Source organism: Tachysurus vachellii, chromosome 21 (genome assembly GCF_030014155.1).
Source record: "Tachysurus vachellii isolate PV-2020 chromosome 21, HZAU_Pvac_v1, whole genome shotgun sequence".
Taxonomy (NCBI): Eukaryota; Metazoa; Chordata; class Actinopteri; order Siluriformes; family Bagridae; genus Tachysurus; species Tachysurus vachellii.
Genome location: NC_083480.1, coordinates 8,884,360 through 8,908,408, shown reverse-complemented (window position 1 = coordinate 8,908,408; position 24,049 = coordinate 8,884,360). Strand labels below are relative to the sequence as shown.

The 24,049-nt window shown below is 39.7% G+C and overlaps 1 protein-coding gene across 1 annotated transcript in view; it reads left to right on the top strand.

The window, feature by feature from the left end:
- Positions 1-23,199, top strand: part of dlgap3 (discs, large (Drosophila) homolog-associated protein 3) — a 52,213-nt gene extending 29,014 nt beyond the window's left edge. Inside the window, exons 2-11 of the mRNA XM_060897276.1 lie at positions 7,147-8,249; positions 12,334-12,551; positions 13,769-13,871; positions 14,267-14,483; positions 16,101-16,579; positions 16,725-16,819; positions 18,731-19,179; positions 20,964-21,055; positions 21,220-21,366; positions 21,788-23,199. Of these exons, the coding sequence (XP_060753259.1) occupies positions 7,218-8,249; positions 12,334-12,551; positions 13,769-13,871; positions 14,267-14,483; positions 16,101-16,579; positions 16,725-16,819; positions 18,731-19,179; positions 20,964-21,055; positions 21,220-21,366; positions 21,788-22,105 (3,150 nt within the window). The 5' untranslated portion in view covers positions 7,147-7,217 and the 3' untranslated portion in view covers positions 22,106-23,199. The remainder of the gene's footprint in view (positions 1-7,146; positions 8,250-12,333; positions 12,552-13,768; positions 13,872-14,266; positions 14,484-16,100; positions 16,580-16,724; positions 16,820-18,730; positions 19,180-20,963; positions 21,056-21,219; positions 21,367-21,787) is intronic.
- The last annotated feature ends 850 nt before the right edge of the window (positions 23,200-24,049 follow it).

The window sequence follows — 24,049 nt, the reverse complement described above, 5'->3', positions numbered from 1 at the left end:
TTTGGACAGCATAAACCAGCACCAAAAAGACTGACCATTTTGGAAATTTATGGATTTTTCTCTCAAGGAGACTTTAAAAAGTACATCTAGTGAAGACTGGGGCAGACAATGTAGGAAATTGGTATAACGATTTCAGCAGAAATTATGTGCTTAAAGCTATCTGAAAGAAGTAACAAGTTGAGACTTGTCTGAAAATTGTCAAGAGGCAAAGTTTCCATCCCTCGACAAATACACCATAGGTATTTGATACCTCTGTCATGAAGCTGTGTTTTAAAGAATAGTGGATTAGTATATGATTAGTGTGAAGTGACATTTGTTATGAGGGATCTGGTACACTGACAGGTATACTAATATATCTTCTTAATTATAAGATTTTTAAAATTGTAGCTAGTACTAGCTAGTGGGGAAGTTGTAGCACTGGATGATAAGGTGTTGGACAACTGATTAGAGGGTTGCGATTTCGAATCCCCGGGCCTTGCTCAGTTGCTCTGCTGTATAAATGAGATAAATGTAAGTTGCTCTGGATAAGGGCATCTGCCAAATAATGTAAATGTAAATTTACTATAGTGCTCTATGGTAGCCATATCATAGTTCCATATTTTATAAAAGAAACGTTCCTGAACTATTTGAAACAATAATTATATTAATGGATAGGGTTAGGTGGGGATGATTGTCAAACATACTAACAACTTTACAGGCTTACTTTTTTAAAATAAATATCATGCTTGTTTCAAATGTAGTAATATGCCTTTCCAGAAGCTACATTTTAAGCTACATAATGATTGTCTGATTTAGAAACTCCACCTGCCCATGTCCACTTTGTTCCCTCCAATATTCTGTGTAAGATATTATTTAGCTCAAAATATACACCCAAACTAACTAAGCAAGACACAGTGGTTGTAACATTAGTTTGACCGAACATATTTATTTAGAAGCAAAAAGAAAATTAACAAATTTGTCTTCAGAAAGTAGAAGTGAGCTAAAAACCTAGGGGGAATGGCTTATCTAATAGAAGGACTTTAACTACTGCTGGAAAATGACTTTATATCTTTATTTGCAACAGAGGAAACAGATGAAAGAAGTTTGTTATCTAAAGGGGGAAACATTGATAAAATTAAGGAAATGGTCAGGAGAAATGGGAAAACTCCATGGCACTGGTGTTAAAAAGATTTTCAGAAATGACTTTGGAGCAATTTTGGTATTAAAAAGTGTGATCTGTTAGCAAAAATATTCCAGCTCTGGAAAGGATGAACACTCACACTGTTGTATATTTTCACATTAGAAATGTCCTACTGTATTATTAATGATGATTTTCCAGGATTCAACTGTTCGGTTTGACATGCTGTGCATTCTAAAGAGCCACTTGTATATAGCCACTTCTATAGCCACTTGTAGCCTTCCTGTCAGCTTGAACCACTCATTAATAAATAAGGCATTTCTGCTCACACAACTGCCTCTCACTGGATGTTTTTTGTTTTGCACACCATTCTCTCCAGATTCTAGTAGATGTTGTTTTATACATAATATAAATATAATAATAAAAATCTAGTGAGGGGTGTTCCTATTAAAGTGACCAGTGTGTGTATTGTAAGATCTTTGAGAGCAGAACACAGAAAATAGCCATGAAATGTGAGTGCAGAACAATCACCAATGTGAATTTATTAAGTGTTCTCTTAGCAATAGTGGCAGTTCAAAATAGGCAAAAAGGAAGTAGGCAGTCCAGCCAGCAGCGGCAGGGTGAGCAGGTGGCCCTTCTACAGTTTCCTTTGCGGACTTCCTTTCCTTTCCTTTCCTTTCCTTTCCTTTCCTTTCCTTTCCTTTCCTTTCGAGAAGTCTGCGGAATGTTACCCTTAGTTATATAGTCTCCCCCCTTACCGCCCTTCTGCTGCTGAGCCTAGCTCTCCGCTGTGTTCTCTTGCCAGAGGGTGAGTGCCACAGCGGCTCTCCTGATTGGCCACCGTCTTTTCGGCGGGAATTTTGCCGCCCCGCCTTGCACTCTGAATCAGTGGCGCTGACCTCGGTGCTGAGCGATTTCCTCCGCGCCTCAGCGGCGCTGTCCAGGGTGCTGAACCGCCGCCGTTTTTGTCTCCCGGCATGATTTTCCCGGCGAAGAGCGCGATTTCCTCTTTTTTCGTATATAGGAAAGACAGTAAAAAACCCTCTTAATTTGATACAAGTGTGTGGCCTTTCCTATTAAAATAGTAATTCCTGGAGTTTTGCTGAAAAACAAAAAACATTTCTACCTATTTATATTCATCCGTGAGCTAATGTGATTAGTAGCTTTTTAATTTGAAACAAAATAGACAAACATGATACGTGGTACATTTTCGGACCTTTCCTTAGAGGTACGGAAAAACGTTGCTACTCTAGAGAGACAACACACTATACATGTGTTTCTACCATCTCTAAGCCAGCAGTAATCCATAATTACATTCATACATTTATCGTCTACATCAAACAGATGAGATAAGTCTTTGATCATTTGTTCTGTCCTTATTTTGCAGTAGAGCTGCCCTGTGTGTTGGTACTACAAAGCATTCTATGTAAGAGCTAAATCTCTATATCCTACATATTCTCTACCATTGCAGGTGGACACATAAGGTCAACTCAATCAGTCCAGCAAAGACCCAGGTTCCCACATCAACCCACCAAATATAGCAACCAACAAACCCTCAGAGGTGTCTGGTGAACTCTAGATTACATTCATTTTAATAGGCAAGCATAAAAGTATGCTTTACGGCACATAGAAGTGTGCATGTCAATTCTTTGTTGCAGGGGACATCAGTATAATTGCTTGTTGAATGCTGACAGGGTTATTTGTATACTCATATAGTGTTATGGGGAGTAAGATAAGGTCGTTACATATCTGTTTAAAACTACAGCTGGCTTTTCCATTAACTTCCTGCTGTATAACACAATAGCTAGCTTTAAAACATGACCAGTGTGAGCTGCTTATTTTTTTTCTTTGCTATTGTCTCAGCTGCATTATCCAACGGTGACATTACTGTATGAATTAGGTCAACTATCAATATATACACTAAAATGTATTTAAATAGAAAAAGATTAACCATTTGTTTTACAAATGCATGCACAGAGTAGCATTTATTTAATGATGACAACATGACAAATGTTAGGCAAATAAAAACAAACACAAAATGTTTTTAGAGTTTCCTAGTACTTGCATATTCGGATGGTGACAGGCAGCTGTGTGTCCTAACAGCAGGCAATGAGCCAGCATGACCCCACATATAAAAGCTCTGGGAATAAAAAGTCAATCAGGGAGGAGTCCAATTGTGCAGATCATCAGCATGAAACTCAACCCTAGTGCCATTCAAGCTTTTATTTAATTTTTCCAATTTTCTTTTCAATTTGGTTATCTTCCAATTCCCACCTTTCAGCCAGCTCTCCCCTTCATACGTCAGCTACCAACCATGGAGAGTGAAGTCTAACATATGGTTCCTCTGAGACAAGTGAAACCAGCCAGTCACATATTTTTCAAATTGCCACATCACAAGGCATCATACCAACTTATAAATGAAAGTGTTGTCTGTCCTCTTCCACATAAGAAAAAAAAAAAAAGTTCTCAGATGCCCACAATAGGCTAGTGTCACACTGATTAACAGGGGAGAGAGAGTATACCATCCTTTCCAACTAGAAAACACAGCCAATTTGCTACCTTGGCTTCTGGCCATGAATTAGTTGGAATTCTAATTTGCAATCTCGCAATAATAGCACAAAAGCTTTTCTGGTCTTTCACTTGGGAGCCATGGAAGAAAAAGCTGTCTTGTTTATGGATGCAGAAAAATGTAGCAGGAATGTAGGATGCAGCAAAAACAGTAGTGAAACTGGGAATGCTGTGTCACAGACCATTTCAGAGTTGGCTGAGTGCTCAGGCTGTGTCAGCCATATCACAAATTCATGCATCAGTAGTGGTGAAGTGTCGGTCCATGTTTCTCCATCAATCTGTGTCCTAAATTGTTGATGCATACTGTAACATCAGATGCCTATCATTAATGTGGGGTGGGGGGGATTTAAAATTAAGCTTAAAATGAGCATATCCACAGCATCCATAAAATGAAAGCTGTGTGAAATGTGCTGCAACATATTTTTGGAACATGTGAATGGGGACCCATGTACATCAACCACTAAAGGGGTAAAAAATTGCAAATGATGTTGGACAGTGAAAAAGCTTTGGATATAGTCAGATGTATACTTCTTTTTTCAAGAGCTGCCTATCTAGAGAGCCAGTACATTTGGAAGGATGAGCACTGTCTCACCACACGACATGCCTGTGCCCAGGGATTGACACAATCACAAGCAGGTGGATCAGATTGTTTGGAACACCTATGGCAGGGTGAAAGTCAATCTGGTGATAAATGAGGCAGGATTCATTGATGTACGATTGGCTATATCTACAGTTGCTGTTCTTCTACTGTCATTGTTACAGATGATACTGCACCACATCCTTCAGATCGTTGTTTTGATAGCATCATTCTGGCCAAACAAGCCACAGTTCTGACTGTTGTTGACATTACTGACTGGTCCTTTGTGACCACTGCTCATCAGCACAGACCTGCTGTCGTAGATGATCGGGTGACTGTGGCACAGCAGATGACACACATTCAAGTTATGGGTCTGGCCCTTGTGAGAATTATCAGCATACATCCATTAAATGGCTTGGTGCAGAAACATCCAAAAGGGAATACCATAGCAATGCCAAAGACAACCACCATAACGTAAAACACAGAACATACCATTTTAAATATATTTGTTTCTCTTCTTAAAGAACAAAGACTAAATTTTCATTTAGTGTTTAATTTGTCAATTTGGTTATATTTGTCTTACCATGATGTAGTGCTGTTGTTTACAATCCCATCCAAATATAGTATAGGAGCATGGCATTTCTTGTCATTTAGTGTAAACTAAAGCTCCCTTGATCCCCCTCTAATTAATCCCTTCTTACATATTGTTGTTACATACTGACACATTATGAAAACTCGTGTGCTGTTTGAAGAAGCCATTACCTGATATATACCAGAAAGTTTTAGTTGAGTTCATTCTCATTACAAAGTGCTCCAGCTCTTAGCACATTTCATGTTAAACTCATTTTAATAAGGATTTTTTTTTTGTCATTGCTTAGATAGAAAAAAATATTGCATGTAATCTTGCTGAGCATTCATCATATTGGTTCATTCATTCTTATCCAGCTGTATTAGTCACCTCTTTTTCTGTGGTGTATAAAATGTAGTGAGCCAATGATTCAACATAAAATAATCTAAATTGCAAGATGTTTCAATGCATTACAATGTAGTGCAATATGTGATGCTGTGTGTGTGTGTGTGTGTGTGTGTGTGTGTGTGTGTGTTTTCTCTCTGGATCACTCCATATGGTGTTTGTGCTCAGGTTGAGCAAAGCAGCAGTTTCGGGTTGTGAGTATGAGTAAGTAAGAGTAGACAGAAGGATAAGTGGTAAATTTAAAATTCAGGAGAGACCTATGTCTGTTCAGACAGACACTCTAGAAAGACTGTCAGGGTTCCTCATAAACTGGAGCGAAAGAAGTAGGTCAGAAGCAAGGATCTAGAAATAGCTGAGGGAGAGGGAGAGAGAGAGAGAGAGAGAGAGAGAGAGAGAGAGAGAGAGAGAGAGAGAGAGAGAGAGAGAGAGAAAGAGAGAGAGAGAGAATGAGAGAGACAGATGGAGAGAGGGGAAGAACAGAAGAAATGTCAAGAGAATTTCGAAAGATGTCCCTGAACTGCTGGAGATGCCTTTGAGATGCATTTGATCTCTTTGCTATTTTATGCCACTCTCTACTTAATCTCTATTTCCGTCCTTGCCTGTGAGTGACTAAGGTGTGATGCTATGTGACAAGGAGTGTTGTGGACAAGTGGCACTTAAAAGAATTCTGAGAGACAGTGACTGACAGCAGCCTCTTCTAAATTACATACACATCACACACTGTGTTATTTATCCATGATGTGTGACAGTACTGTTCAACTTCCTTTCTCTCTCTCTCTCTCTCTCTCTCTCTCTCTCTCTCTCTCTCTCTCTCTCTCTCTCTCTCTCTCATTACTTTATACAACTGTGTATACATTACTCACATACAAAAGAGCACTTAATATGAATTAACTTTGAACCAGCATGTGTATGATGGAGCTGTGTAGTGGCTGCAGTCTAGCTCTGTTTATCTATTTATTTATCTCCATTTATTTATTTATGTCCTGTCACTTAAAGACGACTTTCCACCACCAATGAGCTGCAAACAGTTCAAAACAACACAAAACACACAATAAAAAAAAATCATTCTCCTCACCGTCTTCCTTTCTTGTGCTTATCTAATCAAGATTAACACAAACCAAGCATGGACAGAGTAGGGACAAGTCATTGGAATTGTGTGTGATGTGCATGAAATGGGTTATGGGAAATTAGGGAAACAATATGCTTTTCTTTTCAAAATGAGTTTGGAATCAGTTATTGAGGATGTGGGCTGACTCACTGCTGCAGATAAATGAACTGAGCTCAAATGTGCTGAGACTGGATCTTGGGGTCAACTGCTGCTTTAATATTGCAAATAATAAATGTGTTATTGGCTCACCTCCTTGAAAAAAGCTTTGGAAAGGAAAAGGAAAAAGACCGGGTAAACAATAACATATTCTCAAAATGTCTGTGAAGAAATTCTTTTTTACAGAGTATATCTTTCACTGAACTACTAAAAGCAATTTGAGTCTGCAAAGAAAAATCTGGTGGGTGTAATCCTGACAGTACCCTCACAAAATACACACATTATTTTGTACTTGTCACATGGAATAGACTAAGCAACAGGTAGAAACTGCATAAACTCAATGACAGGGTCTTGTTTATAAGAGATAGCTTTTGTGTTATATGAAAGAAATATATTTTTCAGAGGAGGAGGGTCTGAATTTGTTCTGTACAGTAGTTATTGGTTCTTCTTAATTGTAGCTAGTTCTCTGAGTCCCAACCTTTTGGTTTTTGTGTGCCTCTGACAAGAAAAATGTATTACTTCAGCACTTGAAAATATATAAATGTATGCAATATATAAAACACAATCAACAATCAGCAAAATGTAGGATATAACTAAATTTTTTAAAAAAATTCTAATCATGATGTTTTTTCTTTTTTTTTATACAGCTGACTCCAGCGCAGCCCTGTCGCGCCCACAGCGCCCGCTCTCGGCCCGGGCGGCCCACCATGGCCCAGCAATGAAGGGCTATCAGGTGAGCCGCAGCCTGTCACAACACTCATCCGGGCCATGCCACTGCACACCTGAGGACTTTGAGGCCGCGCGTGACTACTTACGCCATGCTGACCATCCGTACTACCCACCAGGTGGCCCACCTGAGCCCCTGGCATTGCCCCCTTCTGGTGGAGGCACTTTCCCACGCTCTCATTCCACTCAGCAGCAGCCATTTGACTCCTGTGAAGAATGTATGTCTTCAGCTGGGCATGGACATGTGCATGGGCATGGACACGGGCATCCAAAGATGCATCGCATCCCTCCTAACCTGCTGGATCAGTTTGAGAAGCAGCTACCCTTGCATCCAGATGGCTTTCATACTCTGCAGTACCAGCGCTCAGCCAGTGGGGAACAGCGCAGCGAGAGTCCCAGCCGAATCCGTCACCTGGTGAACTCTGTCCAGCGCCTGTTTGCCAAGTCCCATTCACTAGAGGCACCATCTAAACGTGAGTTCAATGGATGCAGAGATCGTGACCGAGAGCGAGGTCAGCGCAGTGGAGGTGGAGGTGAAGATGGCACAGGGCACCATCACCCGGGTACACATCAGTCACGCTCGGCCCGCCGCAACAAGAGTCGGGAGCGCAGCAAAAGCGGAGACTCACGCCATGATTCCCGGCACTCTTCACGCCACCGCAGCAAGACAACTGGCTGGTGGAGCTCTGATGACAACCTAGATAGTGACAGTAGCTTCCTGGTGGCTGGAGGCAGGGGGGTAGGACGGGGATACCCACCAGGTCATGAGACCCTGGATGCAGCAATCCAGGAGCTAACCTTGAAGAAGGTGAAAGGTCCTGCTCCTGGAGAGTGCATGGCATGCAGCACCATGGCCAGGGTAGGAGATAGTGGGCATTCTCTTAAGAGGAGTACCTGGTCAGCCATGACAGTCAACCAAGCCAGAGAAGCATATCCAGTCTCTCGGGGAGGAGGGGGAGGTTATGATAAAGCTCTGGTGCCTCTGGATGGCAAGTTGAAGGAACGTAATCTCCATTACCTACAGGCAAGTTTGTGTGTGAGTGCACACTTCTGGTTGTGAATGACACACATCTTATAACACACTTTACACTCTTTGTAAGCAAGACCCTAATGACACACATACTGCATGTGTTCAGCCCATTACTGCCACATTGAGCAGTCAGCAGTGGAATGTTACATGCAGCATGATTCAGTATTTGTCTTGAAATACCTTTGCCATTTGCTTTATTTTTGTTGTTGTTGTTGTTTGTTCTTCCAAACTGGAATAGTTGAAAACAAGATTGCAGCTGAAGAAATAAGCTGAGTAAAACACAAAGAGTGAAAAGGTCTTGCATGTCCCTTTGCCAATGTTTTTTTTCTAGTTTCAGGTCTTTTCGTGTGGTTTTTAAGTTGTAGTTGAGTTGAGACCAAACAACCCCTAGCCATTAAAAAGTATTATATCAGAAAACCAGCATATTTCAAATTGGCTTATGGACTGATTTCATGAATTGATTTTACAGAATTTGTGTTAATGTGTGTGGCAACAATAATGGTAAAAGCATGACTTGTATGGACAGACACAATGGAGCTGCGACACCATTATCTCATTATCTTACAATGATTGGCACGATTGGAAAATGATGTCACAGCTTTTATAACCAGGCTGTGTGAGGGTGGTATCACATGGGGTAGTAGGAAGCCTCATGCACTCACTTGGAAAGATCAATCTTATGAGGAAAAACAAACAAAAAGAAAAAACACCATTGGGGATTTATAATAGAACATACGGAACATCTGTATGGTATAAGCACCCTTGTGATGGAAGTTCAATCAATTATGTTGTATAGCCTGAACAAATCATAAGGCTCAGATGTATATAATATGGCAATTTAAGTGAAAAAAAAATAATACATTTAAATTGTAAACTGTATCACTGTAGCTTCAGTCAGTGCAGAATGCCCTGTTTAGCTCCAGCTGTTTGAATATTCATGATAAATCCAATGCATGCAGGCAGACGCAGTCACACTGCCACTCTCATTGACTTGCAGATTCACCTTCCTGACAAAAGGAATTAAGCAATGTTCAGAAACAGGTTATCTGAGCTGGACTGACTGCCAGTTCTTCATTGGGGAATAAAAATGATGTGGAGATTATATTTATCAGTTATTAATTTGAGGTGTCGAGTCTGATTCATTTATCAGACCTGTATGACAAAATGCCAAACACAGAAATGCACACAACAATAAATTTAAATAAAACTGCGGCCACACCTCATACTGAGAGACCATTCCTCCTGGTGAGATTTCTAACTCACAGTAACAATAGTATCATCACACAGATCAGGGATATGCATGAACGCATTTTACATTGGGCATGCTGGAGATTTATACAGCATATATAATATCTGGCATGAGCTATTACCTCGCACCAAAATAATAATAATGTATTTTAATAGACATGGTGTGTTGATTACAATAATTATAACACAGCCAGGATGAATTACAGAATCAGAAAGTATTTATTCATTTTCTGTAACAGCAGGAATGTGAACATTTATAGATTATGATGTTTAAATTATTGCACTCATTCTAATATATTTTTTATTTCTATAACAGCTCATACAGAGGGACTTGTAAGGCATTTGCATGCCAGGCAAGCTTCATTAACCTAATGATATATAACAAAAAAGATATAATTGTTGGAGTTTTTTGTTAGGAGATTTCATTTAATATTTATGGAAGGAGTCTCAGCATTTTGTACATGTAAGTTTCCTTACACGGTAGTTAGTTCTGGTTATCACTTATGTTATAGTAGCTATATAGTGTTGTATCCAACATCAACATTAATTAATATTAACCTTAATTTTTCTCTCTGATGAGACAAAAAATCTGTCCTGCATATCACAACCATAAAAAACAAACCCTCTGTCGTGAAAACTCAAGTGTTTCAGATGTTCTATAACATTAAATATAACTATAAACCATTATTCATTAGCAAATTCAAAATTGTAACTAGATTTGTAAAGTTCAAACTTTGATGTTGGCTTTGACGAGGCAAGTATTCGAAAAGGCCGGTGCTTTTTGGAGGCGAGTGGACATAAGGGTCAGTGTTTCTTTTGGAGGCAAATGGACAGAAACATAGGGTGCCAAAACATTTGGAGGCAAGTGGAGACGAGCAAGTGGAGAACAGCTTTGTGGCAAATATAAATTGTTGTACTCTATGATTGAAAATTAATGCATTATAATGTAAGTGAAGCAGTGTTAAAGGTCTTAGCTGAACAAACACTGACTTTACACTCGTTTCAAGTGCACAAATTGTAACAAACCAACAAAATGAATGACTGTGCCTCTGAGTAGACATGTCTATTTCATTTTATTCTATTTTCTACTCTATGCTTATTTATTTAGAACTAGATATAAAACAAGCCCTGAATACTCTACAAGTCTCATGACCCTATCTGTAGCTTCTAATTTAAAACATTTCCACAAGAAACACTAGCACACTTGCCAAAGTGCTGAAAGCTTGACCAAAGTAATGGCAGATGGCAACAGTTGCTAGGCAGTGAATAGAAAGCCAGGAAAATACAGCAAGGCCACTGTAAATACATTAGTAGCCTGGCTACTACCTAACTAGTCTTCATAGATTTATCCCTCAGAGCTTGCCCATTCTGAACCATTATCCAGACTCCACTGTTAATAGTCCATCGAATGTGTTAAGAGATGCTCTAGTTATGTACATTATCGTCTTTATTACTACGTTCCATTAATAGTTCATTTTTAAATTAATACTTCAAAATGTAGTTATAAAGTGTTTAAATATATATCTAGTAATCTCACATTATGAAAGCAAGGTCTACGAATCAGCATGTACTGTGTAAGGGCTAAATCAGTTCTTCTTGGACCCTTCAAAGGAGAGAGAGAGTTAACACGAGAAGGGGTGGGGGTAGGGGGTTCACCCTCACCGGCCGGTTGGGGCACTAAGTCACTGAGTTGGGCAATTTTCCAAGACAGAGAGCACAAGAAGTGAAAGGAAGCGAGCTGATGAGATCGAATTCACAGAACCTGGGGGCAAATATAACAATAATGGACAAGAAGGTGCAGGTAGGATGGAGAAATAGAGTTTTCAGTGTAAAAGTAAGTGTGTGAGGTGGGGTGGGTGCATGGGTGTGTCAGTTCCAGTGTGAAAGCAAAGATGAAAAAAGTGTTAGAGAAGTCTAAGATTGTTTATTAATATGGCTAACTATTGTCGATTCCAGTGCTCTTTCCCTAAAGGATAGAAAGAAAGAGAGACCCTTAGACAAAAGGAAAAGCCAAAAGGACCAATGGAATGAAATGTGGCACTGATGTCTTTTGGAGGTTTTATACCCTGAGAGGCAGAGTAGGGAGCAGGAACAGTGAGATCAAACTGAATCACCTCTTGAAAGCAATGACCTTTAAGTACCCCATGACTGGGCATTCAAAATACTAGCATATGTGAGTGTGTGTATGTGTGTGAGTCAGCTTTGTCTTGTGTCTGACAGAAGGTACTAAAGAAGGTATGATGGCATGGTGCACTTTCTCTGAACTCCATATTGGAGACAAAGAGGTCATGCTCTAGTGTCACTGGTGTGTGTATAAGAAACTCATGGGAATAAAGTGACAATGATGGAGTGAAAAAATTATGTTTTAGCTCCGTTTTGAGCTTTTTGCACTTGTGGCTCATCTTCCGGTGTTGTTCACAGTCCTACATGGATACCCTAAAGATTCAATAAGAACTGATTATGAAAAAATTCTCCAGGTCTGCTTCAGTGAATAATCTCACCTGGATAATATAGACTTTTTTTCTAAATGCTGCTGCTGTAGTTATGAATTACAAATTTCCTATTCTCATTCCAGGACTTGTAGCAGAAAATAATTTCTAAACACATTATGTCTTTTTACCCCTAAAAGAGCATGGGTTATTTTTTATTCTGGTTTCATGGTTTCATGTCATATCACACACTTTTGCTTGCTTCTGATTTGTAAAGATATGAATTTATACCTCAGTTGTAATTAACTATAAGAAGCTGTCTTGAGCGCAGAGGTTTATCGCCTCTTTTTCTGTGTCACAGCCAGTTTGTAACTGAACTCTGGTCTGTTTGTTTCGAACAGGTTCCCACTGATGAGTGGGGCGGAGTGGGAGTGTCAGAAACCGGAGGAGAGATCCCGTGCAGACGCATGCGCAGTGGCAGCTACATTAAGGCCATGGGTGATGATGACAGCGCAGACTCAGACACCAGCCCCAAAACCTCACCAAAACGCTCTCTCATTGCTCAAAGAGATGCTTTCCGGCGTTCCATCAGCATGGACCAGCGCTCTTCTACAACCAAGTGAGCTACTCACTATAATTCTAAGCAAACAAACATAACATGACATAACATTATCTAATCAGCCAATCCTCAAGCAGCAGTGCAATGCATTCTATCCATTTAGAAAGACTGGTCTTTTTATGGGCATTGAAAATGTATGATAATGAGTACTACATTCATTGATCTCCTGAATGGAGAATAGGTCATTTCTATTCTTCTTCTTAGACTTCCTCATGAGGGTGAGTACAATTTCGGCCTCTGGCTTTGAGTCACTACCTCTGTTATCAGCTAAACCTACAGTCCTGAGAAGAAAATTTTAACTTTTTCCTCTATCTCTGCCTCTAGCATTCGCAGCATTTGGTTTGCCTCCATCTCATCAAGTGTTATGGAAAACAAGTAGTCATCCGTAATCGACTGCAGGCAACTTAAAATCTTTTTACCAAGCTAATCAAATCTTGGTGGATAACACCCACAGCATGACATATTTCAATTAAAAATGCATCATGTTGTGAAACAAAAGCATACAAATATCCATTTCACATTGTCTTTAATCTTAAACACACACCAGGAGGACAAACATTTAATATTGTTCTTAATATTTAATAACTATTACAGTTTAAAATGTATGGTACTCGTTAGTGGTGAGTACAAAATGTACTGTTTAAAAACAAGGTCTTTGAATCAAAATACAGAAATCAAGTACAGCTTCACACAACAATTTATTTAAAACAATTTATTTAGAAGGATCTTTTAGTAACATTGAGTTCCAGTATCTTCCAAAAACAATGAAGTACTGAATCCAACTGAAACAGACAGATAAAAACACAAGAGCAAAGCACAGTGTATTCGGTCATTTGTACATCTGTGATGCAAAGCAACCATTTTATAAGAATTCGTTTCCATGACAGTACAGCAGAACAAATTAAATATTGATCAATTTAATACATAAAGTTGCTCATCCAGTATGTTACACTGCTTTTAAACAAAGAGATGACTATACTATTAAATGCAATTTGGTCGCTGAGGTTTTCTTTCATAATTTTCAAATTGCAAGAAAATGGTCGCATGGTTTCAAGACTTTTTCACAGTTTTACAGGTGGTAGATACAATGACAAATCATGTACATGAACTGGCAAGAAAAAAGCTGCTTTTGTCCCCTTTATTGTATTTTATGTTTTTTATATAGTCCATATAGACTTTTTTTATCTTTTTATTTGCTTGTTTATCACTTTTCCCAGGTACTCTTGTAAACAGTGTACAGATTCCTATTCAAACAGCCGTACAACACCAAAAGGACATGCACACTCTCGGAGCTACACACGCTCCCTGACCAGCTCACAGGTAACACACTCTCTCACAGATAGCACTGTTCCAGACAGTAATATTGTGCCTATCCAAAGAATAATAAAAGTCTCATTAGTGCAGGTTGATTATCTACATCTGGCTGGGCTTTTACATAATGTGCCTCTAGAAGAGCTCTAACACAAAGGCTAAGCCCTGATTCTCTGATGTCATTTTATTTCCGCTTCCAGTGTCTACATTCATAGTCATTCATTACTTTTGAAAAGCATGACAAATGGCCCCGGCTTCCGTGCTTCTCTTTCCTCAGGCTACTGAGTAAAAGCAAATAGAGTGTCTTTGTTTTTAACTTGTAATTCTTACAGTCTAAGCTATTGATGTTTCAGGTGTGCATTTAAGCATAACCTTTTTGCTCCATTGTACCTGTGTATCGGTAGCTGGGGGACACGCTAAATCGTCAGTTCGAGTCAGTGTGTGAGAGTGTGTTTGGAGAGATAGAGTCTCAGGCCGTGGAGGCCTTGGATCTGCCCGGCTGCTTTCGTACACGCAGCCATAGCTACGTACGTGCCATCCAAGCAGGCTGCTCACAAGATGATGACTGTCTGTCCGTCTTCTCCATGTCTGGCCCTCAGGGGAGCATCAAGGGTGGAGCAGGTGAGGGTTGCTTGTGAAGGTGCAGGTGTGTGTGTGATTGTGAATGTAAGGGTGAGAGTCTGGGTAAATAGATATCTCTGCCTCAGGCTCTCTCTTTCTCTATGCAGTACCAGGGATTACTCGAGGGTCTTAATGAGTTTTTGGATCTGTCACCCAGACACTGCTGAGGAAACAGCTCAAGGCTTTAGATATCAAAAGGAAATTCATCCTCTCTCTTTCTTTTTCGCTCTCTCTCTCTCTTGTCCATTCATGCCCTATCTATGCTCTCGCACTTCTTTAGCTTAAAGTAGGAAATCTATTTAGAGGTTTATTAAAGCCACAGTAAAGTGTCAAGCATGTTTATTGCCACCCACACACATATATGTGTTTTACTATTCTATTGCTGTAATTGCTAATGTAGCTAATTAGATTTAACTCCATCCAACCCTAAACTTAACCTTGACCTTATTACCAAAATGAAGCATTTAGTCTCTTTTTGTTTTTTAATTAAAAGCTGCAGTTTTATTTAAGATGACAAGTTAAGTGTTTTCACAATGCCAGAACTCTCACATGTTCATTGTGAGGTTACTTGTTTTTCCCCCACCAAGATATATACGTAAATGCACACACACACACACACACACACACACACACACACACACACACACACACACACACACACACACACACACACAGTAGATATCCATGAACCCACTGTTTAGTAATAGGATGACAAACTCTTTTAAAAACACACACTAGGATTGATGTAAATAAAAATTGGCCATGAATAAAATATGTTTCTGCATGTGTTTGCATGTTTGTTCTTTTGATGTGTCTTGCCGCGATGAATAGTCCCATGTGACTAAGCACTTTGACAGGCAGTGTGATCTCGCTGTCTAGGATAAAGAAGATGGTTACAGGAGGAGAGGAGCTTAGAGAGTTTATTTTCAAAAGCAAAAAAAGATTGTCTCAGTAAAGAAGTGTTTTCATGAAATTACCATGTCATAATGCAGTTTCTGGGACAGAAATATTTACCAAAATTTTAGTGCCAGAACTTAATCGAATTGAAATTCATGAGACGTGCAGTAATTTAGCAGTAACTATGAAGCAGTACATAATGAATCTGGACATTTAAAGGAATAGCTTGGAGAGGTAATGGAGGTCTATTTCAATTAAGTAATTACTATTAAATAATTTCCATAAATATATACCAACACATTGTAAATATTGGCTTAATAGTGAGACAAAGTGTAACTTACTATTAATAACAAACTCTATAAAACACAATAAAACTTGAATGAACTAAATGGGAATGAGAGTGTGTGTGCCCTGTGATGGGTTGGCACAGGCTCCCAGTGACCCGAGGTAGTTCGGATAAGCGGTAGAAAATGAGTGAGAGTGAGAGTGAGTGAGTGAACTAAATGTCAGTCCAGGAAAAATAATGGACTGTTGTTTGAATATACACACATACACATACACAGTAGGTGAAATTCATTAGATGATAAAATACCCTGTAATGAATATATTCTATAAAGATGTACCATCTTGCTTTCAGAAATGTTTATAGACAATTCATGTTCAAGCTACATGAATGATCTAAGCATTAATAATGTCTACATTTGTATCACATACTTCTAGTGTTCCCATATCGGAAAGGCCCACCTCCACTTCCTCCACGCATGTCCAAGCCCATGATCTCAGTAACAGCACAAAGCAGCACGGAGTCCACTCAGGATGCCTACTTTCAGAGTCGGCCAAAACAGCACAGTAATTCCGTGGACCTGAGTGAGAGCTCCAGAGGAGGTTACTACCCAAGTGGGGGTGCAATGCGCATCAAACAGAGCAGCAACTCCACAGAGAGCGTAAGCATGGATGGTCGAGCCTTGAGGGACTCCGGCTATGTGGGTGGGACAGGAGCCATGAGGCCCAAGCACAGTGCCTCAGCCGAAAACCTGCTAGAAGGGCCTAGGGGGGTGAGGGAGCGTGCTGGAGGCAGCCTGGGCAAATCTGCATCCCTTCCTCAGACCAGCATCATGCTGAGCAAGAGTGTTAAAAGCATGGAGGAGCAGAAGCAGGAAGGCAAAGGGCGCAAGTGGAGGCCCTCTATAGCTGTTCAGGTGAGTAAAGAGTAAAAAGCATGCTTATCCAGATTTTTTTTTATGCTGCACTCATTTGAACTGAGTGTGACTGTGGAACCAATGAGAAACAAAGTGCAGATATACAGTACACAAGACATAGGCAATAAAACTTGTGTGTTTTTAGGTGGATAGCTCGGAGACTTTGTCAGACTCAGATACAGAGGGCAAAGCACTGAGAGAAGTGCACTCCATCGGTGTCCAGGTGGAGGATGACAAGAGGTATCTGTTCTCTCATTTGCTTGTTTTTTTTTTTTTTTCAGTTCAGTTTCTGTCACTCTACCAGTGGGTGCCTTTAATCAGAGAATTCTGGATTGACCAGCTTATGGGCTGTTGTGTGGAGTGTAAATCCTACACACACGCATACGTACTGTGACTTATATGTGTAAGGAGCACGGTGTGTGTTGAGAGGGTGTAATTAGGCATTACATGACATGCCACATTGTGTGAAAACATGTCGTAGTCATCCAGGCGGGGCTGGTGAGCTCATTATCATGTGTGTCATATGACAGGATCATTAGCCCCCTTCAGGCTTATGGATATGAGGTCACACAGTTAGAGTATTTTTTCTCTCTCTTTTCATCAACACAAGATCATATTTGACTGGATCTGTCACATTAAATGTATACTAAATATACCCTAATGAAAGAGTATAATGTTATGGCATACTCTGGGTGCTGCCACATGCTGTAATCTATGAGCAATATTTATTTAACAAAGACCTTATTCATAAATCATTTGCTTCTTTTTTGAAGTGTTACAATAGATATTTTTTTAATTAATTGGTCAACAAACAGTATTAATTTTTATTAATTCCAACATCAAATACTGACTTGTATAGTACTGACTATTGTCCTCTACAATCACTGGCACCTTTAATAGGATATTAGTACCCCTGCTCATTCATGCAGTTATGCCAATCATGTGAAAACAGTACAATACATACACTTTACTAAAACAGGGAAAACATTGCCTGGTTTTCCTCCAATCTTATGTCCAGCTTTGGTAAGTTGTGCCCAGAGTAGTCTCATATCCCTGTCTTACAGATCCCTTAGGATTCCATAAAGACTTGTTTACTCCATTGTCATTCTACCCACTGCAGTTTTATTGTTACTACATGTAACTCACCTGCACCTTTTGCACATCACTTTCCATTCTGTAATGTTTGTACATTTTCTACAGTTATTACATGTATCATAATTACACATGTACCATGTAACATATTCAATAACTTCATCTCGTTCTTATTTCTGTTTATTCTATTTTTAACTTAGTTTTTAATTTAGCTTATTTATATGCACAGTATAGGAGGAGGATAGGTGGATAGCAGTATAGGAGGAGGAGTTGGGCAGGTTTTCATTTCAAGTCATACTGTATATAACTGTATATGTGACAGATAAATTCTTGAATCTTGGATCTTGTTAGACTGGAATCTTGTCAGCAGTGGTTTTCTGCTGTTATAGGCTATCTGCTTCAAAGTTTAACATGTTGTGTTTTCTGAAGTGTTTTTCTACTCAGCATCGTTGTAAAAAGAGAATTCATGAAATTATGAATCTTTTACTATCAGCTAATCATGTGGCATTTCATGTAATAATATAATTTTCACTTCATGTTAGAGAAAATATTTTGGAATTTTGTTTGAGATTAAGGATCATTCCAAACAGAGTGTTTCATAAGTGATGTCTATTGACATAAAGTATAGTGACTTAATGTAATTCTTGGTACTGGACTCAGTTCTTTGGATTCTTCTGTATTCATGCTGTTGTTAAAGCTCCAGTGAATTTGATTTTGTGATTACTTTCTAATTAGATTCATATTGTTCCTCTGGGCACACAGTATGAATTTGCTGGGGTAAATCTTTGGCATAGACTGTTTTACCTTGTCCGATTATGTCCCACAGAGCTTGTATCAGAAGGTGTGTAAGTGTTCCTGATTAAATAGTCAATCAAGCATTCTTTTTAGAATATTAACATCACAATCATAGTGTACTGAGATTGGCTTGATCAGCAAATGGGCAGTTTATGAGCTGTATGTTTCTTTTTTTATTCCCAACTTCTCTGAATGTCTAATATGGAATAGATTTGGTGAAAACACTATATTCCTGGAGTTGATACAATGTGTGACTTTTTGCAGACGTGCACGATTCAAACGCTCCAACAGCGTGACAGCAAGCGTGCAGGCTGATCTGGAGATGGAGGGTTTCGGGGTTCTGAGTGTGCCGACACAGGACAAGGGGCTACAATTTGGCTGCTCCTTCCAACGCCACTCCTCAGAACCTGAGTCGGAATATCGCTCCACTGTGCACACACAGGGCCAGTGGGCATACAGGGACCACTACCATGGCGCCTACACTACCGAGCCCTGTGCTCTGGAGCTGAGAGCCTTGCCCCATACACACACTGAGCGAGCAGTGGCAAGTTGGCATGAAGGTCCACGCAGCTTGCCTGACTCAGGCAGAGCTTCACCATGCCTCAGAGACGGGGAGTTCTTCCTCCGCCTGCTGCAAACTGAGGTGGAAAGGATGGAGGGATGGTGTCAAAGCATGGAGCGAGATGCAGAGGAGAATGAGCTGCCAGATGATGGTGAGTTAAGATAGAAAGAAGGCATGGTACTGTCTAATGCCAAAGGTTATGACTTATTCAGTGAATATATACTGTAAATATTGATTTTCTCTCTAAAGCCAATAGTGGGTGTTCCTTACAGTGCCTTATATTACTGCCACTACTTGTAATATCTTGTAATGTATACATGTAATGCCTCTTCAATCTGTGACAACCATTCGACACAATAGTAAAAGACACGGGCCATTATTTATGAAAGGTAAAAAGCAGTGCAATGCAATCAACTACACTGTGTTTGATTCATGTAAGTTTTCTATTGCATCAAAAAGAATGCTTTTGTAGAGCCTCAAGATTTGATGTCTTGTGCATTCTGAGATGCTTATCTGCTCGCCACAATTGTACAGAATGATTATCTGAGTTACTGTCATCTTTCTGGCAGCTCAGACCAGCTGACCTCTCTCATCAACAAGGTATTTCTGCCTGCAGAACTGATGCTTACTTGTTGTTTTTATTGCCCCATTCTGAGTAAAAGCTTTAAGCAGTGCTCAGTAATGTTCAGGACCCCACACAGATGAGCTTACAATAGAATAGAATAGAATAGAATAGAATAGAATAGTTATAAATTAAAATATATGAAGAATATAATATAATTTGCTACCCAAGCGTCTTTGAACAGTGGGTGGTTCACCTGTTCACGACTCCATATCCAGGTCAGTAATTGATGGTGCCTTTTGTATGCAAATGCAAACCTAAGCTGAAGTACTAATGAGCTGATAATGATCCATGTCTGCACCTGTAATTCACAATTGCAAATTGCATGTTGACACTACACCCCATTACCTACAGTATATTTTACTACAAGGTTTGTGCGTGCCCAATTGTGATTATCAGGCATAAGAAGGTCAACAACTAACACACATATGTCTGTACCATGCAACCCTGAAAATGTAAGCTATCTAACAAATCAAACTACCATCTAATTGGAGTCTTTGTTATCATTGCTCAGTTACCACCATAGTCTGTTTTATCTTGGCTTATTTGGCTTACAGTATAGCCAGCACTAACTCAAGCTTGGGATACAGACTTGTGACGCTTATTATCTATATGCTAGGTGTTTTTTTCTGGCAGATTTTAGTTCTACTAATGTTTTAAATAAATACTTAAAAATAGAAAGCTTGTTTTTTTTAATTTTACTAGAGAAATTTGCTAGCTGCCTCCTATGTCAGTGTAGTGTGGGGTAACTGCTGGACTAATGCCTACCATAAAATGCTAAAAAAAATAATTCATTCATTAATTAATAAACGGCCATAACTGCTGGTAAACTAAGTGTAACACCCCTAACAAGTGGAAAAAGTTAATGCAAATCACTGTCTACTACAAAAAAGGTAACTGATGATCGCTCGCTTAGTATACTTATTCATTCATTCATTCATTCATTTTCTACCGCTTATCCGAACTACCTCGGGTCACGGGGTAGTGCGATGGGTTGGCACTCCGTCCAGGGTGTATCCTGCCTTGATGCCCGATGAAGCCTGAGATAGGCACGGGCTCCCCGTGATCCGAGGTAGTTCGGATAAGCGGTAGAAAATGAGTGAGTGAGAGAGTATACATCCCTTATTTGCACTCATTTATTTATCAGGTTGAATCTCTAAGTATACACTTAAAAGGTCACCTCGTGCTATATATTTTAAAGAAATGAAAGTCCTGAATCAAGAACACAACAAGCAGTGAATACAACGTCTGAATTCAGTCTTAAAGTAAGTCAGTGTGCTTTCTGCTATGAGCTCTTCTCTCCTCTCCTGTAGTGTTGGAGCTGATCAGAGCAGCAGTGGGCGGTGCACAGATGTTAATGTCCCAAAAGGTGCAGCAGTTCTTCCGCATGTGCCAGCAGAGCGTGGTAAGCAGCAAGCCTTTCCTGTCTCCTCCTAGCCTGATTCCTCTCACTAGGGAAACACTGATGAATTGCATTACAACTTCATTATTGTTTAGTTACTGTGAGATTTGGAAAACATGCTGCTGTAATCTGAGGCACTAGTTTTCACTCCTTACACCACCCCTCAGGACCCCACAGCATATCCCCAGCCCACCACCCAGGACCTGGCTGCTTTCTGGGACCTGCTGCAGTTGGCCATTGAGGATGTGCGTGTGAAGTTTCAAGACCTGCAGAGGATCAAGGAATCAGGCTGGAGGCTGCCTCCTGAGAAGAAGGTGAGACTGAAGAGTCATTCAGAGCCACTGTATGCCCAGCTCAACCGAAGAGCCAAATCTTCAGTGGGCAGAGGAGCTGTTTGTATAACTGTAACTGGCAATCCACGGCCACCTAAGAAACACCAAAGTAGCGATGGAGCTATTATGTAGAACACTGCCAAGCCACACATTCTGTTCTTTCTGAATTATTAAAACATTACTATCGTGAACTAATGTAAATTTCTCTTCTCTCTGTTTTTCCTTTTCCATCTGCATTATAATGACATGGCCTTTCTTCTTCTTCTGCATGACTCCCTTGGTATTGTATGTTTGTATTTGGTGTCCTTTGTCCTATGTTTGCAAATGCTCTACATCCACATCCACATCTATCACTCTTCATTACTCATTCTGTGCCCTCACTACCACCAAACATCGTGGTCAGGAAGAGACAAAGCTTCCTCCTCCATTACCAAAGAAGCCAGTGGGTGGAGTGACTGGAAGTCTGCGGGCTGAAAGCATGGCAGAGGCAGGAGTTGGAAGCACTGGTGGCACACTAATGATCTCTCGTGGTCGTAGCATGCCTGTACCCTTGCCATTGCGGGAGAAATCCCTAGAGTTGGGTGATCGGCAGAGGCTGGAGGCGAGGCGGAGGCTCCTCCAAGCAGGCCCTAAGCGAGCTGCTTCTTTCCGTCAGAATTCAGCCACAGAGAGTGGGGATAGCATCGAGATCTACATCCCTGAGGCCCAGACCAGACTGTGAGCCAGCCAAGATCCATAAAACCAATATAGCAAGTTTCCTCTCCCTTTGAGTGACCCACAGCGTAGCTCACGTACCAAGCGTGATTCAAATGAGTTGGAGAAGTGGCAACATGGGTATTTTCTGGAAGAGAGCTCACTGGCTTGTAATCCTCACTAATTAAAAGGGCTCGCACCAGCACAACCATGTGGTATGAGACTGGGATTTTTTTCTTTCACAAGGCTTATTTAATATCCCAAAACCTTAGGACTTTTTCAATAAATGCCTCCGCGGAATACGGGTGCAACATTGTCTTGGTGAGAGGATTTTAGAAATTTAGCTACAAATAGCAGACTCTCTTTTGATATAGTCTTGATATCTAAACTTTGCATTTAGTTTTGCCAGGGTGGTGACAGTAGCTCCTCTCACTGTGAAACAGCAGCACACTCTTGTGGCCAGCTCAGATAAGTGCATCCCTAAATCTCAGGCCTGCATTTTATGAATTTGGGCTCCGTCCCTTTGAACTGCACTTGCAGTATCATTTAGGCGCAACAGGTCAGATGTCTGACTGTTAATGGCCAGTGTTTAACAGGAGAATCCCTTACAGTCAAAGCACCCATTTATTTTTCATTTATACGATCCATTGTGGATAGAGAGTAAACTTCTCAAGCTCTAAGTTTCTTCATCTGATACTTTTTCTGCTTTAGCCGCACAGAGACAATCTCCATCCTGGTAATTTAGTTTAGGAACAGGAAGCATGTCAGTCTCCCCTCGTCGCCTTTGACCTTCAGTGTAAAAAAAAGGAGGAAAAAACAAAGAAAGAAAAAGAAATAGAGGAAAGTGTGAAATCTGCTATAGTAAAGTCAATATTACCTAGTAAGAAACACTAGCCTCTTATATATTTAGGTGGAAAAGTATAAAAAACACTGGCTTTAGACGTGTGATCTTAATTTTTTGTGTTTTAGGTGTCTTTAAAATGCTGAATATATGCCATGCCCCTTTACAGCAAAGGAAATTGCTGATACCTCAGAAGATTTGCCTGGATGTGTTTTCATTTACTTAATACACTGTTTTAATTTCCTTATTACATTTTGTTTGTGTGCGCGTGTGTGTGTGTGTGTGTGTGCGCACGTGTGTGCAAAAAGTCAGTGTTTTCCTTTGTTCAAATAATGCAAGGTAGCAGCTGCCCATACACCGATTGCTCATCATCTTGCAAACGTCATTTTGGTTCAGGTACATGTTTTTCTTCCACCTCTAGAAGAAATTATCTAAAGAAGTATTTAATAGGAAATTGTATATTTTATAAATGACATTTTTAGATTTAAATATGAAAAGAGAAATCCCTATCCCTAACCCTAACCCTAAGTATTAATCAGTTTACTAGAAATGAAAAGAAGGAAAACAAAGAAAAGGGCAGGATATCTCTGTGGTGTCACATTATCTGGAATATCACTGTTGCCTAAATGTTGTTAAATATTTCTATGAAGTCATACGGAGCCTGCTGCTTGAAGTGCCCGATTTCTCTTCTCTCACTCTTGACCTCAGCCTTTGATAGGTTACTGGTGTGGATTTTGAATTAAAGAAGATCCAGGAGTCACTTATACTCTTTGTTGTCCTGTATAGACTAGTTGTGCCTAATTAGCACTTTGTGTGGCTTTTCAACTGACTATGATATTTTACTCAATATAAAGTATGTTATTCATATGAAATAGGTATAATTCTGAAAATTCAGTTTGTAACACTATTACTGGATATTCACTTCAGCCAGTAATCTATGTAACATGCATGCATTTTAATACATTCATGTTTAACTATTTATACTTTTTTTTTCAGTAAATCCATTGTGCCAGTTATGCTGTTATTTAATTATTTGGTTATTTTTTTTTATTTTGTTTAAATAATTAATTAATTTATTTATTTATTTGTTTGTTTGTTTGTTTTTAACTAACCCACTTTTAGTATTAGTAT